General features: G+C 41.8%; 1 protein-coding gene across 1 annotated transcript in view; it reads left to right on the forward strand.

The window, feature by feature from the left end:
* Positions 1–19,555, forward strand: part of NPAS3 (neuronal PAS domain protein 3) — a 711,295-nt gene that overhangs the window by 472,959 nt on the left and 218,781 nt on the right. Inside the window, exon 5 of the mRNA XM_008710429.2 lies at positions 8,677–8,766. Coding sequence (XP_008708651.2) covers positions 8,677–8,766 — 90 coding nt within the window. The remainder of the gene's footprint in view (positions 1–8,676; positions 8,767–19,555) is intronic.

Below are 19,555 nucleotides of genomic sequence, written 5' to 3' on the forward strand. Positions count from 1 at the left end.
CATGATCAAGGTGCCAGCATGGTCAGATTCCGTTAAGGACTGTATTTGTAGCTTGCAAATGGCTATCTCCTTGCTGTGCACTCTCATGGTCTTTCCCAAGGGCGTGCCCATGGGGAAAGAGATAGCTCTCTCTTCCTCTTCTTATAAGAGTATCAGTCCTATTGGACTAGGACCCCACCCCGATGCCCTCATTTAATCCTAATTATCTCCTAAAAGCCCAGTCCCCAGATACTGTCACCTTGGGGGTTAGGGTTTCAACATACAAATTTGGGGGGATATAATTCAGTCCATGGCAACTGTATTTGTGACAACCAAGTTCCTTTCAGTACAAGTGTTTTTAATACCTTTTCCCTAGAGATACCAATAAACGTTTCCTGAAATGAAACTCATATGAATGCATCAGATTAATATCTGAGGTCGCTAAATGGTCTTTTAATATGCTAAATTCATTATAGGGTTCTTTAATCACTGTTACTACCCCTGACACAAACTCCTTACCTAAAGGAATACAGGTACAAAACTTTTATTATTTTCTCTTAAGGAGCCTATTTTTTAAAGTTACCCACTGCCCAGTTAAACAGTCGGTCATAATCAGCCATAAGAGAAATAGCAATATGGGTCTACCTTGTTATGATCGAGGATGTACTTCCAAGCAAACGTGACTGCAAAATAAATTTCTGTAGAGTCATCTTACATAAAATAGTATACTTCTACATAAAATAGTACATAATATGCCAGAAGGAGAAGGAAAAAGCCCTAAGTCTCAATGAAAAACTTTGGGACAGGAAATGAGCTCCTGGTGCTGGCCAGCCCAGTGGCCCATGGGTATAAGTGCTCAAGGCTTGTCCTGGCCATTGCTGCTGGGAGGTGTGTTTCTCCTAGCAATTTTTTTATTAACCGTGGGGTCTCTTCTCTCCTTTTAAGCATTAGCCCCTTCCCCCAACCCATGAGAATTTCCTTGTGGTCTAAAAGTCTCTTGACTGTGCATTCGCAAATTCCAAAAAGGTAAAAATGCGAGCTGATGGACGTGTTCGTTAACTAGATGGGAGGGATCCCACGTGTATGTATAGTGAATCATCACAATGCTTACTGTAAATATCTAACAATTCCGTTTGTCAATTATACCTCAGTAATGCTGAAAAAATACACATTTCATCAATGCATGCCTTTCCTAAATCACAGACAGCATATGATAGGCGTGAAGTTTTGTGATATCGGACAGGGATCTCCACCTCGTACAGAGCGTATCCCAAGCTGGAAACTGCCTTTGCCCTTGCAGCTTTTTGTTTTATCAAGTTAATTTCTAACTCTGCTCGTTTGCTTAGTCTCAGATCCCACAGATGATTTTTCTTTAAGAAAGTAGCTTGTGCAGGCTCCTGGGTGGCTCACTCACTTAGGCCTCTGTCTTCAGCTCGGGTCGTGATCCCAGGTTCCTGGGCTCGAGTCCCACATCGGGCTCCTTGCTCAGCGGGGAGCCTGCTTCTCCCTCTACCACTCCCCCTGTTTCTGCGCACTCACGCTCTCTCTTTCTCTCTCTGTCAAATAAATAAAAATATAATCTTAGAAAGAGAAGAGAAAAGAGAAGAAAAAGCAGCTTGGGAGTTGGGACCTTGCTCAGCTTTGTGAAACCTCAGCAGGTACGGCCCGGTGCATAGTGAGCACTCCACAGTTGTTTTCTGAAAGCATCACACTTACACAGTAGGGACAGGAGACTCACTTCTGTGGAAGGAAATGCTGGAGGAAGCGCAGATTTTGAGCAGCTCCGATGGGGTGTGAAACAACTAAAGTACCCAGCAGGTAGTCCCAGCATCGGGAGGAAAAAGAGGGATCCTTCTTTCTCAGATCTCCTACTTACTGATGTGTGACATTGCGCCGTGTGCTTAATTTCCCTGGGCTCCGGCTTCCTTTTCCGTAAAGTTGGATTAAATAACACCTATCTAGGGGCCTCAGGGTGGTGTGGACAGTTCAGCATCTGACTCTTGGTTTTGGCTCCAGTCATGATCTTGGGGCCATGAGATCGATCCCTGCATTGGTCTCTGTGCTCAGCGGGGAGTCTGCTTGAGGATTCTCTGTCTCCCTGTCCCCCCCAAATAAATTAACTTAAAAGTTTTGTAGAACGCAGACAACTTGAAAGACACCTGGAACCCTGTGTGTGACCAAGCTCCATGAGTACCCAAAGCAAAGCAGTGACATTTTTTTGGCTTTTCAGGACTAGTACAATGTACTATTTATATTGCTCCCGCTGGCATGGGAGTTCTTCCTTTAACTTGAAAGAGAACCCTGAATTAAAAGGGAAGCTGCACAATAAGGAATTAGCTCCCGGATTCTGAAGAGCCAACGTTTCAGGAAATTAGCGTGCCACATACACAAAAAGACGTTTGACTGTGCCAGTGACTATCTGCGCCTTAGCATAACCAGTGGGAATCCTCTCCCTCAGGCGAGCAGCTTGTGAGCAGCACATGGGCACTTACGCCTCGTGGAGTGCCAGTCTCCCAGGACAAGCCACAGATAATGTGGGGTCCGTGTGCTGCCCCCGGTGGCTCGGAGACCCACGTGTGAGTCCACCAAATGCTGCGCCCTGTCTTTATGCCAGAGCCTGTTGTCCATTTGGCTGGATGTTCAAATCGAGAAATCTGTATCCCTCAAGGCTGGATGTAAGGCTTGAACTAGCATCCCAGAGAAAAAAGGTCAGCACTTTGATACACAGCTTCTGCAAAATGGAATTTTAATGAGCAGAAGCAAAACCTGATCTCCTTGCTCAGAAAGCAGATGTCTTTGTTCTTTTCATGTTTTAACATTTCACTAGCTCAACATCTCTCCTTTTATTCTGGTAACTCTCCGCTAAGAACTAAGAGGGGCCGTCTGTGCCTCTCTGCACTGTTTTCTCACCTAAGATGTTTAGATTTATGTGTTTTAGGAAACTCTTAGGAGAGGTGTTCTGAGGCACCACGGCTTGTTGTACTGGAATTCTTTTTTAGTAGGAAAATGCTCAGATGCGACTGAGTGAATCTAATTTGGTTGTGATGGGGGAACATGTGGCTTTGGGTACGTGATAATGACATGAACCTGGGCTAGCCCTCATGTGATCGACTCATGGTGATGGGGATGGGGCAAAGGAAGAGACACGGGAGCCAGAAAGCTCTGGAAGATTCCTAAGAGTTAAAGCCCAAACCTTTGATGTCTGCTTTCAACCACTTTGAGAAAAAATACTTGACTTAGATTCCTACCTCTAAAAATAAAGCTTTTGTTTCTGCACAGTGCTTGATTGTTAAAACTCAGAATGCAAAGACAAAATTTGGGAAACTTTTTCTTCCCCATAAACAGATACATGTGGGCACTTCTGGGCATCGTCCCAGGCTCCTTGAAGTTGCCGGGAGTCCACATGTGTGTGCGTGAGCAGTCTAGCATCACCTCCTGCGTGCAATCAGAGGGCAATATGGCATTTTAATGAGCTCTGTCGAAGTGTTATTGTATCCAAAGGCCAAAAAATTTAAGAAACATTTTTGTCTTTCTAACTCTTTTATCTGCTGCCAAAACAGAGTGGAAAGATAGGTATTGAGCCCTGTTCTCACTCTTCAGGGCAGGCTTTTTCTGTGCTTGACTTATTCGCTCAACTTCTTTCATGATGATGGAGGCATGGTTCCAAAGCAGGCTCCCCCATTTCCAATGCTAACCCATTGCTCAGAGAGCAGAAGACATTTTTTCATACAGCCTCTCCTTATGAACAGCGACGATATCTCAGCACTTTAAAAATACTCTTACCTAGTGGCTTGCAAGCCTTGTGCTGACATCCGTGTTCTGTTCCTGCTCTAACAGGATTTTGTCATAACAATGAAAAACCCTGGGTTTAGGGAGAAAGTTGAGTGTGTCGGAGACTGTCCTCTCTCGGGGCTGGGTATTTTCTGCATAGTCGGAGCCTGAATTAGGAGAACATCACAGATGCACGGCGCATTGGGCATGGAGCACATGCATGCACTTAAATCACGTGGATCTTACTTTTTTACTGATGTAATTGTGAAATATGTTCCTTTTGCATTCATAATTAGGGGGTGGAACAGATGGTGAAGGCTTAGTTTAAAATAATCTGTCATTAAAATAACCTAGCCTACTGGTAATTCTTCACTCTAACTGGAGTGAGGTCATAGGAAAAGAGTTTGGGTTTGTTTTTTTTGTTGTTGTTGTTGTTTCTTGTTTTTTTTCTCTTCTGCATTGGAACGTGGAAGAAAGAACTGCTAATCTCAGAGTGGTTATAGACATGAGAATTACCCTATAAGGGCACCATAGTAAGATTCCACTCTGTGAGATTTGGCTGCGGTGGAATATGCAGGGGAAAAAAAAAAAGGAAGCAGAGACAAAACTACTTTGACAAATATAAATCCATTTAGCACAATGCATTAAACATTAGTGTACCTTCAATCATGAAGCTATAGTTAGTTTCATACCCTGCAAGGAAATAACCTCATCATTTGACAAATACTGTTAGAGGCCCTCAGCTTTTGGGGTTAAGAAACTGTGCCTTATACTTTATATGTTACACTGATGTCAGGGGATATAAATTATAATTACAGGCATTATTATTCAGAAAGGCTGGGGCTCCCGACTTCTGCACCCAAGCCTCCCTCCTGTATGTGCACTCATAGACTTATCAGGATGTGACAAAGGAAATCTCCTATCAGCCCTGTCAGGATGGCTAAGAACTGGTTTTAGTAATAAGAAAACTGTCTTGATGAATCAGATACTAGCATACCTTTAAAATGTCTATTTTACTGTTTCTTCTAAGATTTTGTTCTCCATCTGCTTTGAGGAAAGCAGATAGATTTCAGCATGGCTTTATAATAAATCTTCTCAAGGAGGGACTAGCATTAACATTTGGGTAGGTTCTTTTTCATCTTAATCCAACCTTAGTTAATAATCAGAAAATTCTACATAGTGAGTAAGGAGATGTAATTAACCCTTTGACCCCAGAATCTTAATTGGCGCCTGTTGAAAACAGTGGGCAGTTAAAAAAAAAAAAAAATTAAAAAGTAGCCTGCGGTGATTAAAAAAGCTTGGAATGTAGTAGCTTTCTTGAATCCGAATTTTTAGAAACTCCACAGAACTTTCAGATTTGGTTCCCAAGACTAACGAATTGGATGTTTCCTTCTTCCTGCCACCTTTTAAGACTGAAACACACACATTAAACCAATATCGATGCTACTCTTGAAACTTTCCTAAGCAGCTGAACAGAGCTAACTGTGGACAGGAATGACCCCAGTCAGAAGGGAGTGGCTGTGTGAAGGGCAACCTTGCCAGTCTGCGACTGACCCGGGTTCATATCCCATGTCCTTATTTGAAAGGTAATCACAAATCTGAGTTTCGGACATTCATCTCACACTATCGATACAATTGACATGATAAATATAAAGGTAAAAAATATGGCTAACCCGTTTTTTGTTTTGTTTAGTTTTTTGTTGTTGTTTTTTGGTTATTTTTTTACGTCCGTGATGACAACTAATCTGACTAGTTGTGTTCTTCCCACACCAAATTGGCTGTTATTTTTAATTGAATTGACTGGACATTCTGTGTCATGTAGACATAGACTCATTTTAATCTCACCAGGAAACTGGAACATGTGTTGAGCCTCTGCGTTGCCAAACAAAACTGGCCAGTTCTTAGATCGCTGCTGTTTAATAGCATCAGATGTTTTGCCTCCAGAAGATTTTGTTTCCTTGCTATCATGCCCAGACATCCTCTACTGTTTTAGTAAATACGAGAGATATGAACCTAATGTTACAAAAGCACGCTCCCTTTCAGTGAGAACGTAAAGGATGTGTGTGGCTGGCGAACGTCCCGCACGAGATGTTTTGGAGAACTACGAAAGAATCTAGTCTAACTCTGGTCTTGCAAATGTTAGGAGCTATCCCAGGCTGTGTTAGACGTCTGTGGCGTCAGAATCTGCGAATACTCTAAGAGCTTCATGACCAGGACTCTTGCAGAAGACAATTTCCATCCCTCTTAGTCATCCTAGCATATGTGATCTAAAGGAAGGAGCATCGGGCTTGGAGGTAGAACTGGCTTTGCTAAGTCTTGCTGGAGCAGTTGTTAAGTGTCAGCCAGATGAAGAGGAGTAAGACCTTGCCCGCTGTTGAGAAATTCAGTCCTCTTGGGAGTTGGGAGTTGAATACGCCAGTCAGGACCATACAGTGTCATAAATGCTTTCACAGCATCACTGGTGGGGCAGCAGATTTAATCCTACCTTTGCCACCAGCTGACTGTATGATCTGGTCCATGCACTGAACCTCTCTGTGCCTCAGTTTCCTCACCTGTAAAATGAGGGTTTGGAGAACAGGAGGTTATCTCTCTGCCAGCTCCATCTGTCCTTCCTTTTCTCAGTCAGCCTTTCAGTTGTCATCTGTTGCCATAAAAGGTTCTCCGGCCTTCTCTGTCTCTTTCTCTGTAATGTGACAGCAGCACTGTAAGGTTTGGGGAGACGGCTCGCATAGCTCCCTATGATTGTACGCCGGAACACGGCCATTGGGTTGAGTGGAAAACCTGTCCATGGGGAAGGCTTAAAGGGAGGGGGGAGGGTCTTAATCTTCATGAGTAATCCTCGGGAGATCTCTTGTACGAGGTAAAGACATGTTGAAATGAGATCCTTCCCAAACTTCCACAAAAGAAACTTCTGTCCCTTGCACTAGTTCAAAGCAAGATTCCAAGGGGCCACACTCCAAGCTTGAAAGGTTGCATCTCACCAGGCTCTCAAAGGGGTGGCAGTTTGGCCAAAGGGAAGGAGTCCACTAAGCAGTATTTTGTTCCCTGTCTCATAGCTGATTCCAGGAGAGATATTATGGAGCAAGGTGACAAGGTAACCTCTTGCGGGAGTGACTTGTGAACTCTCTTGTCATCCCACTTCCTGTCTGTCTCCAAACAGCGGGATTCTGTCATCTGAATAAATCATTCAAAATCAAGTGACGATTTTTAAGTCATAAGCCTCGTCTTAGTACAGTTTAATTTCAGAAATGCTGTGACCATTTCTTCCCATTCATTTACACATATCAGTCAGAGAAACTTTGTTTTTAGTGGAGGCAGTATTGTCATTAATTCCAACTGTCACAGCTCGAATCCTAACTCCATCACTAACTAGAGACAGGCATGTCGCCTGCCTTCACTAAGCCTCAGTTTCCTTGTCTATAGCATGTAGATAATAATTAAATTACCTCAAATGATACTTGTGAAAATTAAGAGATATCACATGCAAACTGCTTAGCATGTATTGCTTAATAAGTAGACAATGTCCTGACCAAAATCTTGTCTATCATGTAATTCGTAATGTAATCATGTAATGTGACATTTGAAATGTTTTCAGAACCCACCTAATCAGAGGAGGAGATTGGGTGCTACCCACAGTCTCTGACCAGTGGGGCTCTGAAAATGGGTCAGGGAGCATGGAATCCGTGTGTGTGTGCGTGTGCGTGTGCGTGTGATGGAATCCAAATATACATACATACATACATATATATATATATATAATATTTCATATATATATTTAGAGCTCCAAAAAAAGTTCAGTATTTTAGGCAGCTGAGCTTATTGCTGAAATTTGAGACAGTCCATGCTTCTACCTGAATTTTACATGCTACTTCTACCTTGCCATACTGAAGAATTATGTCACTAATTGAGTGTTGCCACATGCCTTGTTCCCAGCGTGGGTTTCCTGTTCTTCCAAACTCACAGCCTTTGTAAAAACCACTACTCTTTGAAACTTCTCTTCCCGTGCAAGCAGTACTTGGGCCACCTGCCTGGTTAGAGATAAATACATAAAGCGAAACAAAAGACGTGAGGAGGATGGAGGGTATAAAATGGCACTTGGACTGCAGAATTGGAAACAAACGTTCTCTCCATCTGAGTGGTACATGCAGTTGGGGTCCACGATGATCGACACCACCCATCAAACTGACAACACAGCCCTCCATTTGGAAAGTGGACAAAGGTTTTGGGAGTGACAAATGATGCGTAGCTTCCTTCTCTCCCCATCCTCTTTCTTTTGTTTCCATTTCAGGAGCTGTAATAGAATCTAGACCTATTACAATAAAACCTGAGCATAGAGTTTTGCAAAAAAGGATTACAGTTTGTAAGGTTTGGGCCTGTAATCATTCACCCATAATGTATTGACTTTTCCTATTTGTTGTACCACAATACACTGGGAGTAAGAAGGGTATAATCCTTTATCAATTAGCAAATTATTGATGTCCACAGTAGCTCAAGCGGTGATTTTACTTGCTCTTCATATAGGGACCTGTTTTTTTTTTTTCTCTCATTTCATTACAATTTCCATTCCTGTTCGGCTATTTAATGGAGAATCTGGCTGATTTAATCTTCTAAACTACTGAATCCAAAAAAATAAAGGCAACAGCTCATAAAATCATCATGACCTGATTTGGTACATGAATGTAATGTATCTTGATCAAAATGACAGCGACATAAGGAAGTCCCTAAAATAAAGGAAAGCTCGTAGTCTTCATTCAGACCTTTTGTTTGTTCACTTACAGGGTAATGGTAGAATATCTTAGGACTTTTGTTAGACAGGAAGAAAAACAGTGTCTTAAATTCAGTATGTGTTGCTTTGTATTGTTTAATTAATAATTAAATCTCCATCATATGTTTACTAACTGAATTATGTATCTATTTTTTCTGCAGTCCCTGGATGGCTTTGTATTTGCACTAAATCAAGAAGGAAAATTTTTGTACATTTCCGAAACCGTCTCCATCTACCTAGGCCTCTCACAAGTAAGTAAAACAACCATATTTAGATTCTTGACGGTGATTGTGAAGTCTCCTTCTGCCTCATGCTTTTCCTTCTTCAACGGATATTCTGTTTAGCATGAATTATCAAATTTATTCTTTAATGGCTCTACCTGGCTCTTTTCACAAAGTCAGTGAGAAAATTCTGTCCGTTCGGAATGTTCGGAATAAACTCGTGCTCAAAAACTTTAGTTCCCCCCTCCCCATCCCCCCAAGGATCATTATTAATTTATTGAGAACAAATGAAGTTTCTTCCCTCAGTTGTTTTGAACTTTGAAACCTCTGTGCCCGGTAGGAGAGGGACACACTAATAGTGCTTCCCTTGTGTCCTATTACTGGATGTTTATGGAGTACCCTGCATTATCCTGGGAGCTGACACAATGACAGGGAGTCATTTGGAGTCAAGAAATGCTGAAAGAGACCATTAAAATGTGTTGCAAGGAGGGTTCCAGCAAGGATATATTTTGCTGCCTTTGCAAATGCTTCCTAATGCTGAAAGACAATTTCATAAAATAAGATAGCCTTTCATTATGTGTGGTTTAATTACTCGCACGTGTCTGTCAGAAGTTGAAAGAAAAGAAGATGGAGGCAGCTGGGGCAAGGGACAAAATCCTAGATGTTGGTTCTTGATATTCCCCCGGAACACACAAATTTTACTTCCGTCGGATTCCGGGACACAGGCTGCATCTACAGAATGCCAAAATCCCCTGAAGAAAAGCTGGCGATGCCACTAATTATCCAGATGTGGGTTTTTTTTTTTTCCATAAAAATGCTGAACATCTGGGTATCTGTGCCCATACAGGTGATTGGCGGAATTTGACCCTTTTCATCCGGTGGTTTGGCATGAGGAAAACACAGCCTCGGTGGGAGGGATTTTGTATGTATGTGATGGTCTGCCAAGTCAGATAATCTACTTCTCATTCGGTTGCCCCTTGGAGCTAAAGATGGAGATAAGATTTGTCTGTCTCCTCTTAAGCAAGACCCACCCCCGACTCATGGCTTCCGAAAGTTGGCACCACTCTAAGGAGGCACCCAGCACGGCTGGAACATTTTGGCTGTTAGTGAGTTTGCTGGGTAATAGCTAAATCAAGAAAGGCATTGGGAAATAATAAAGAAAGATACTTGGCATTTGAGGAGGGTTGGAGGAGGAGGAGAAACGCTGCCAAATTTGATTATTTACTGTGGAGAATCCAAGCAAGGGTCCGTTAACTCTTCCTTGAAGAACACACAAGCTATTGGCTATAGTTTATAGAGTATTTCTATTTCATGTGGGTTTTAGCACACCAAGTGATAGAACCGGGCTATTGTTAACTCACTGTTAGCATTCTTGCATCTTGTTGAAATCTCTGGTTTTGTAATAGCCTTCAGTAGATTTTAAGCCTTGTCTTAATCTATTTGGGACGGAGTTTTGGGAATCTCCAGTCTGGAAATGGGCACGCCACCATGTTCGTTCTTACTCTGCAGAGCTGGGCACACCTCTGTTTGTTGTTCTGTGGTGCCCATTCATCTGTTTTATGAACAGTATCCAACAAAGTTTAATAAGCCAGTGAAGAAGAAGGATGAATAATTAGTTTAAGCAGGTAAATGCTAATTAGGGAACTCCTGAAAAGCATCCATTATATACTAGCTCAAACACATTTTACAGCCCTGGTTAGTGGTGTAATCCAAATTCTGTCAAGGCAACTGCATTTTCTGTAATTGAGATGTGTATGTTTGCTTTGCATAACAGATGGCTCTGTATGCTTAGACTGATAGCTAGGAAAATAATAATTGCATTATTCTGGCCAAAAGAATATTAGCTCTTGGGTTTTGGCCATTTCAGTCAGTCCTCCTGCCAGCACAGCATATGCACATATATGGATTGGATTTTCAAGGAAATTGATGCATCTGGAAAAGTGTGGCCATCTGAAATATCATCTGTTCAAGAAAAATTTGGCTTTAACCCTGTGCTGGTTTCTCCTTAAAAGCAGTGTATCTCACTGCTTTTCTACTGTAACATTAAGTCCATCTTTTCCTAAAATCTAAGACAAATAATTGAGCTTTCTGCCGAATAAAGCAGCTGTAGGCCTGGAACGGTAGCTGGCACCTTCTCGGCAGCCATCGCCTGCTATTTTATGTGATGGGTTTTAAAGTGTGTATCAGTAGGCAGCACGTGGACTTGCCCAGGAGCAGACGCTGGCCCCAGTGTACTGCACGCTCCGTGGTAGATGTGCTCAGTGTCGCCAGCCATGGCGGAACACGCAGGTGGACTATGAGGTACGGAGGGCTTCATCTGGGGGGCGCTGTGCAACTGAAATGATGAAGGATAAGTCACTAGGAAGTGATGTTTGCATACTTCGATGTAGGTGTTTAGCATTCAAAACTAAAGTTTAAGTGTACTTCCAGCTTGAAAATAATCCAGTAAGAGCGCGGTATGTTTTTAAACGCCTAAAGAATGAGAAGAGAAAACATCTATGCCAGGGGTGCCTGGGTGGCACAGCGGTTGGGCGTCTGCCTTCAGCTCAGGGCGTGATCCCGGCGATCTGGGATCGAGCCCCACATCAGGCTCCTCTGCTATGCACCTGCTTCTTCCTCTCCCACTCCCCCTGCTTGTGTTCCCTCTCTCGCTGGCTGTCTCTATCTCTGTCGAATAAATAAATAAAATCTTTAAAAAAAAAAAAAAGAAAACATCTATGCCAAAACTTTGGGAAAAGATTTCCAACCCAGTAAATGTTATGTTCTAAGTCCTAATACGATACTTGACACTTAACCCTTTTCAAGTTTCTTCAGTGTCCTCTTGTAGTTGTCGAGGTACGGGGTCCTCATGGGTGACGTGCTATGTAAAATGTGCTCCGAGTTATTCAGTTAAGTACGTACTTAATCTTTCACGCGCGCACACACACCCTTAATTGAATGCAAACCAAACGCTCTGTTTGTGTCCTACAACTTTAGCTCAGAAGTTACTCCATCAAATTCTAGACAGAGATAAGGAGTCTTTGAAATTATGGTCCCTGGGTTCCTTTTTAAATAGTTCCATTAAATAAAGACAAAGCAAAACTGTAAAACCAAAGACTTACCCAGTGAAATTGTTGAGGAATACTGCGAGCGTGTCCGTTCGTTAGAGCGTAGTTATATCTGCACTGGTAACTCTCAAAATATTCCTTCCTCGGTTTTATTTTCCTTCAACATGTAAATAAATATGGTGGCTTTAAAGTGGCTTATGTTCAGGAAAGAATTAGGATGAACTTTTAACTCGTGAGAAAACTAAGTGGAGAAAATTCTACTGAGCTCTGTTGTATGGTGTGAATATAGAGACAGCCAGAGTGGATTTCTCCTCTACCCTCTGTTGAGTGTAACAGCCCCTGGTGTTCAGTACGTATGTGTGGCAGTTATTCTCTCTGAAGTATTTTCATGTTGTCATGATGATGGGAACGAAGGGATCTGTGATGATGTTCGAACCTCCTCCAGCGACCCTTTTGACTTTGCCAGAGATATATATTTAACTCAACATCCAAGATGTGGTTTCAGGTTATAGAAATATGCACTGTTGACTTGCTTCCCTAGGTAAAGATGATTCCAGTTACTCACCATGAAGCCTTATCTTCAAAAAAGAGCCCCAAATATCAATACTGAGTTTGGTTTGTGTGGGGATTAAATGCTTTTTTATATGTGGTGATAGCATTCAGAGCTGCTAAAAACTAACTCTACTCTGTAGCTATCATGAAATAAGCATAAGTGAAAACGAAGAAAGAAAACGGTGTATTTCCTAGCACTGAAAATGTAGTAAAGATACATAGTCAGATTTTATGAAATCTCTTCCAGGGTATAAGGGGCATAATCACCAAAGGATCCAAAGAGCCTTTATATGATAAATTAAAAAAAAATTCTAGTTTGTTATAGGACTTAGAGAAATATTCATTCATTGGCTTATTACCCTCCTGTTTCCACAAAGGAATTAGTTTACATAAATGTATCTAATAAAAAATAATGGCAAAATATAGCTGGGGTATAAGGAAAAAAAAAGGCAAAAGTCAGTCATTTGTTACCACATAGTAAGAGAACACAATAGTGGCTCTAAGAAGGGATCTGCGTAGTCTGATAAAGCTTCACATTTAGCTGTGAGCTACCTGGTAACCAACGCAAAAAGGGAAATAGAGCCATTCATCAAAAAATAAGGAAGCATTGCTACTTAAAGAAGCAAAGGTTTCTGGGACTGAAGTATAAAAATAAATCTCAAATACAATCTCTGTAGGGGCTACTATGTGGATTATGACATACTGATTTGCTTCCATTGGAGTTCACATTCAGAACAAGGCTGTGTTGACCATATAACAAATATGAACAAACATATTGCAAATCTCATAAGCAGACAGAGACTCTTTCCCCCTCCCCCACCCCGCCCCAGACGTTGGTGTGCCAAAGATCATTCTGAGAGTGATTTTCTGACATCTAGGCCTTATAATAGCATTGACTAGTTTGATGGTTTATGTGCTTTTATAAATCAGCTCGCCCTCATCCATACACAAATCCTGCATTTTCTCTTAAATACTGATGAGAAGTTTAACAGTATAGTTGCTGGAGGCAGAGGACATGGGTCTCAGTTAACTGGAGGATAAAAACGGACTGGTATTTTTTGAGAACATTTTTCCTTGAAAGCGGGGTGAGAGACGGTGTTTCTGATCCACACCTGTGCCAGCAAAGAATGTTTTCAATTTAACGCAGAGTCTTATTTAAAATAAAATGGAATCTAGAGCAAACTGGGAAATTAACAGATTTTTATGCTGTGATATCATTAGAAAATACCCTGCAGCCAGCTAACCACTCTCTTGAGATGCTCCCTCATCTCCCCCCAGCTGCCTCCAGTGCCAGCTTGCCTGCGTCACTTCTCACCCAGTCCCCATCCTGGTGGAAGAGCCGTCCTTGTTGTCTCAAGCCAGCCGGAAGGTAGCCGCAGACAAGCTTACAAACTGGCTTGTTTCAGGGCAGCTGCTGAAAGGGGCAGGGTGGTCGCAGATAGAAGGGCTCATAAGAGGTGAAGGTGAAAAGGGGTAAATGATTGTTTTAAATTTGGTCTTTTTTTTTTTTTTAAGCCATGCAGATATATTTACCACCACCTCCTTTCCCCACCCTGTCGTTGTTCATCTCCGTATTGTAGATTTCTCTGCGTTTGTTACATAGAATGGCAAATAAAATTACAGCTACGGCACACAAGTACAAGGTCAAATAAATGACAGAGCTCAGTCTATTTGTGAAGCTATTCTGAAAGGGAACCATGGTGCCAAATGTGGTTTATTTGAATAATAAAGAAGAATTAGATTCCCCTGATAACTTGGCCGAGGGCCAATAAATCACTGGAGGTTAAAGATGCTTTGCAACTGCCATGTCTTTCTTTTGCTTTTCCAAAGTGCACCCTCAACTCTTCCGTTCTACATTTTTCAATGCAAATCAAGTTGAGGTTAGTATGTGGTTAATATTCTCGCTTCCGTGCTTGTAAAAGATATATATATATTGCTTTAGTAGGGTGGGAAAAGGAAGACATTGGCTTTCCTTACAAGTTATGACTCTTGTTTGGCATGGTCACATCCTAGATTGCTGGAATATAAAGACAAAAAAGGTATTCCTTCCACACAGCACAGGGCTTATAATAATGGGGCCACGTGTTCGCGTTTTCTCGGTTGGTGTGCTAATTTCAAGCAACGCTAAGATAACTGGAGTTCCTTGAATAAAGGAATACATGTAGCCCTCCAAAACTTGCTTTGTGACCTCCCCCCCTTTTAAAGGCTTTCAAATGGGCATACCTCAACTTAAAAAAAGAAAAGAAAAGAAAAAGAAAAATGTGTAATTTTCCGCAGCTTGTATGTGTTTTTTTTCCCCCCAGCAAGTCTGCATTTTTCTCCTGTACTAATCATAAAAAGTTCATCACTTCTTGGTGTAACAAAGAAAAATGCCCTTTTGAATGTGGAAGCTCTGAGGGTTTAGAGACTATTGAGAAAATATAAGTATCAAAATAATTCAGAAACAGTACAAGGCCCAGTGGCACATTATCAATTTACAACATTTAAATTGATAAATGCTTGGTGGTGAAGGCCTACAAGGGCACTTTGAAAAGCAAATAGCGACCTGGTGAAGAAATTGATTTTTCCCCCCCGAAAATGACTGCATGATGCATCATTTGACTGCATGCTGTCCGAGTGCTTGACAGAGATAATCTCAGCAATCCCACGGGTGACCTTATCGTTCTCACCAGGGCAACTGTGTCTACGTTCTGACTTTGTGTATGTCAAGGTTCCTCCCGGCAGGATCCTTGGGGGAAAAAGTTCCTCTGTTCGATCCAGATATTGAACTGCTCATTCTTCCCCCTTTTCCTTCCACCCCACCCTCCCAAATGGGCAAACACGCCTCTTTATTTCATCCATAATTATGAATGAGCCAGACAGAACAGCACAGCGCCGGGCTCCCTATCTGTGTGGAAGCCATCTTCTGACCTTTTAGGTCACAGAGTTCCCGGTGAGAACTTACATTAGCAGGGATCTTTTTATCAGAAAGAGGAGGAAAATTCCCTAATGTTCCCCTATGGTGCTTTCCCATCTTTAGCAAACATGGAAAAAGCTAGCAGGTTTCTTTTTCCTTGCACTTGCAAGGTTTTGGTTTTTTGTTGTTAGGTTGGTTGGTTGGTTGGTTTCTTGTTTTTTATTCCCTCCCCTCCGGTCTGGACACAGAAAGCTGCTGAAACTGCTTTAATCCACACCCTTTAGTTTTTCATGATGTTGTTTCCTCACCCTCCAGGGATCCGAGGTGTTTCTCTGGTTACTTTAAAATTATGTAATCCTGACACAAGGCCCAGATGGCGCGTCACCCCGCGCTCCTGGGCTTTGCACCCCCGGGCCAGCCTCTGCAGTGGGGATTCGATGTAATCCGTGAGCCTTCCTCGGGACCACTGGCGTTTACAAAATATTTTTTTTCTGCCGGAGAGGAATAATGGACCATTTTTGATGCTTAAAATTTTCCTGTTGATAGATACGGACGTGTGTGTGTGTGTGTGTGTGCGTGTGCGCGTGCGTGTGTGCGCGTGCGCCTGTCTCCGTGTCGGTAGTCTTCCTGCCACACGGCTTGTCGTGCGTAATTACAATTCTTGATTGGCCACTTCTTGAAAGCAGCAAATGCCCTGCCCGGTTGGGCACCCTCCAGCTACCGTCCCCACTGGCTTTGACACCCTCAGCTCACCCTATTCAACCCCTTTTACCTCCTCCTTTCATCCACAACATTAATTCTGAGTGAACAAGACGTGCTTCCTTGCTTTTGACAAGATTTGCTGCAGTCTCATGCGACAAAAACCCAACACTCATTCCAGATTCAGAAAGTAGGATTTATAACAGCATTTTAATTTAATGTTGGATGTCGAACATATAAAGAGATCACAGTAGTACTAGAGCTGAAAATTGATGCCTTTTTTATTAGTGTCCTCTCAGAAGTGGGTGAGGCGCTGTTTGTGCAGCGGAGCACAGAGCGGCACCGTCAGATGAATGAGGATATGCTATCTGCAAGGAATCATATTTCAAGCCACTGTCGGCCTCTATTGATGTGCTCAGAGTTGAAAGGTTATGCTAGTAAATGCCATCCGAATTTCCAGCATTAGAAATCGGTAGAATAATCTGCTGGCTGTCACTTTATGCTCAGCCTAAATGCACTGCATGGGGATGTTTTACTTATTGTAACTCGAAATTAATTTCTTATTACTGGAGCATTTCTTTCGCTCTTGCACGCATTCATCAGTCCCCAAAGGGGACCGATTTTTAACAGGCCTTCCGAGTAAACCAAAATCTCTGAAAGAAAAGGAAGGAGCGGGACCAACATGCGTGAGAATTACGGTCTTCTTGTTTATTCCTTTGAACGTATTTTACCAGGCCCTGAGACTAAAACACAGCAAGTCCTGTCTGCGAAGGGGGCTTGTGTAGTTAGACCGTATCACAGCACCACAAGACAATGAAACATAGGCTCACCATCTTCGAATGTGTAATTTGAAGACCTTTTCCGTGGCTTCTTAATTTCTGGCGGTAACATGATCAAGAGGAAAAAAAAAAAAAAAGAAAAGTGTCTTCATTTTGTGGGCTTGGGAATTGTAAAGGCAGAAAACAATACTTTTTGAAGAGCTCGCTTGTTTCATTTGTGTGGATAAAATGGTATTTTCACTCTTGCTTCTAAAGTAGAACGCTGAGCAAAAGTAAGATGGAGAAGAAAATTTAGTCATCATTCTAAGTCTGTAATTTATTCATTTTTAAATAATGAAATGGTGTTTTTTCTGAATTAACCCATGTATTATTCATGCAGGCGTTGGCAATGTAATATCCCCGGTTTTCTGGAAAGCAATGTACATTTCTTTGCCTGACAAGCAGTATTTTCTATATGGTATTAATTTAATGGCTTATTTTATTATGCAAAGTTGGAAAGTAAAGATAATTTCTGTCTATAATGTGGTGCTTAGATAGGCAATATATGCAAAATAATACCTCCACACCTAAACCAGCTATCCTTCCTCACTTAGCCTGGACCCGGTGAGAGTGATGAGAGAAGGCACACTGCTCATATGAAGAATAAGAAATAACTTGACCTCTTGGGAAGGAGGTCACAGAATCGTTAAATTCATGTGAAATCCAAATTTCATTTCTACATACACACATTCAATCTATATTGGGTTTTAGCTCTTACATGAGAAGACATGGTTTTCGTGACAGGAGTAACATGGCAACAATTTCAGTGATAATTTCAGTTGGAATCTAATAAGGAAATTGACTTTGGGTTTTTGCATGAGTTCTAGAACTAGGCTGATAACCTGAAAATCGATGCCAGTTTTAGACAACAAATGCCCTGTGGCTTTTATCCTTCTCATTCCCTCAGTCCCCTTTGGATGACAGTCCAAAGATGCAATCGCTTTTTCCTAAGTCGTCATTTTTAAAGAGACTGATAGCAACTGTTCCATGATTTACAGCATCTTTCCGATGTGCGTGCCTATATACATATAGGAATATGTAAATTGCTTTCTTTCTGATTTGGCTTTTTATGCCTACTGCATTTTTGTCTACTGATAGAAGTAATTTCCAAAATGATTCAGTGAAACAACAAACCAGGCTTTCCTTTGGGTGTCTCCTCCCCTTTCAGCCTCCTACCACTGTAAAGGGACCACCTTCACAGTAATAAACAAAAACCTTCAGTAATAAACAAAAACTTCCTCTGATGCTGTTAATTTGTAATATGCCGGCAGATGAAATCTATTACTTTCAATAACTATGCAAACTTTTTGAGAGCAGGAGGCACTTTTCCCTGGGAAGGAAAAAAAGCGGTTTGGGATTGGATTTCTTCAGGGCAGGTTCAGGCCCTCAGCAGAGGGGAACAAAAAATACCTGTGTGCCAGGTGTGGCGTTTCGTAGGTCTCAGAAGCCTGTCAGTAATGCAGTGTTTGAATTCAGGGAGAGAACCATACATTCCGTTTAGTTTTTCTTCTACATTTTGGAGAAGCAAGCTGTGTATCAAGCAGCCTCCTCCCTTTTGGCCTCTCTGCCCAATAGGAGCCTTGCTTTAGAGCCACAGGCAGTCCCTTTTAGTAATGCTTCACCAAGGAAACAATAGACGATTGCCTCTCGATTAGGAAAGAGCTAGGGCTTTAAGGAGCATGAACACACACACGAACCCCTGAGTTTTATTATCGCTCTGTAGTCTGGCTGGACTTTCAGGTGTTTGTTCCTGCTGTACTTTATTAAATGATTAGATCTGGTTCATCAAAGTCCCTAATTGTTAAACTTGATACTTTGGTGAGCTGAAAAAACATTTGCGCAAAATGTACTTGTCTGTGTATAGGAGAAACGCCGAGAAGTGTGTCCAGAAAACAGGAATGGTAGCATTAGCTAGTTCGGGTTCTTTCCCATGAACTGTACAGGCTTGCTTTCTTTTAAGAAATGTTGAAGCTAGCAAAATTGCTAAATGATAAAATAAAGATTATTTGTATTGCAAGGTGCTCCTGTAAGCGGTGAGTTTCTTTCTTGCTTTTAAGTATCTATGCAAAGAATGATTATCTATGTGACGAAATCAAAAGGGGGGGGCGGGGGGAGGCGGTAAAGGAAAGAGGCACAAAAATTAAAGTGTTCAGAGGCATTCCACTTTAAGATCCACCAAAAATGACTATGCGCAAAATGAGATTCTGTGGGCAGACCACTTTTTAAGAGCAAGCAGAGCTAACCATTCCTAGCAAGTATGGGGATCAACCTCAGTTGCCAAGTGTAATACGAGTGTTATTTGCAACCCCCTAGTCCGGACGAGGGGAAAACGATCAGATCATGTACTCTAGTTGGCCGGGATCACCTCGAGCCACTGTTCACCAGACGTTTAGCATGCTTGTGATGTCCTGTCTGCATATCTGTGGGAATGACAAAAGTCTGCACATCCCTCAGGACAGAAGATGCAAATTAGAGGAAAATAAGAGGTGAGACTGGGACCCAAGTCCCTGAAATTAAAAAAAAAAAAAAGAAAAAACATAATTTTTCCAGTTCATTAATTAAAATTGACATTGCAGGGTTTGCAAAGACCAGGAAACGACTGTGCCATTTCACTACATTTCAAAACCTTTTCACTTGAGCAGACAAGTAAATCATGCAATTACTGGGACTCATTCAGCTCTTTAGTAAAAACACAGGCCTGCAACCTTGGGTGTAACATACATTGAAATTAGAAGAGTTGAACTGAAGATATTTCTAAAATGTCACAACTGCTCCGTGACACTGGATGATATGTTTATCCATTCATT

Source organism: Ursus maritimus, unplaced genomic scaffold (genome assembly GCF_017311325.1).
Source record: "Ursus maritimus isolate PB19 unplaced genomic scaffold, ASM1731132v1 scaffold_36, whole genome shotgun sequence".
In the NCBI taxonomy this organism is placed as follows: domain Eukaryota; kingdom Metazoa; phylum Chordata; class Mammalia; order Carnivora; family Ursidae; genus Ursus; species Ursus maritimus.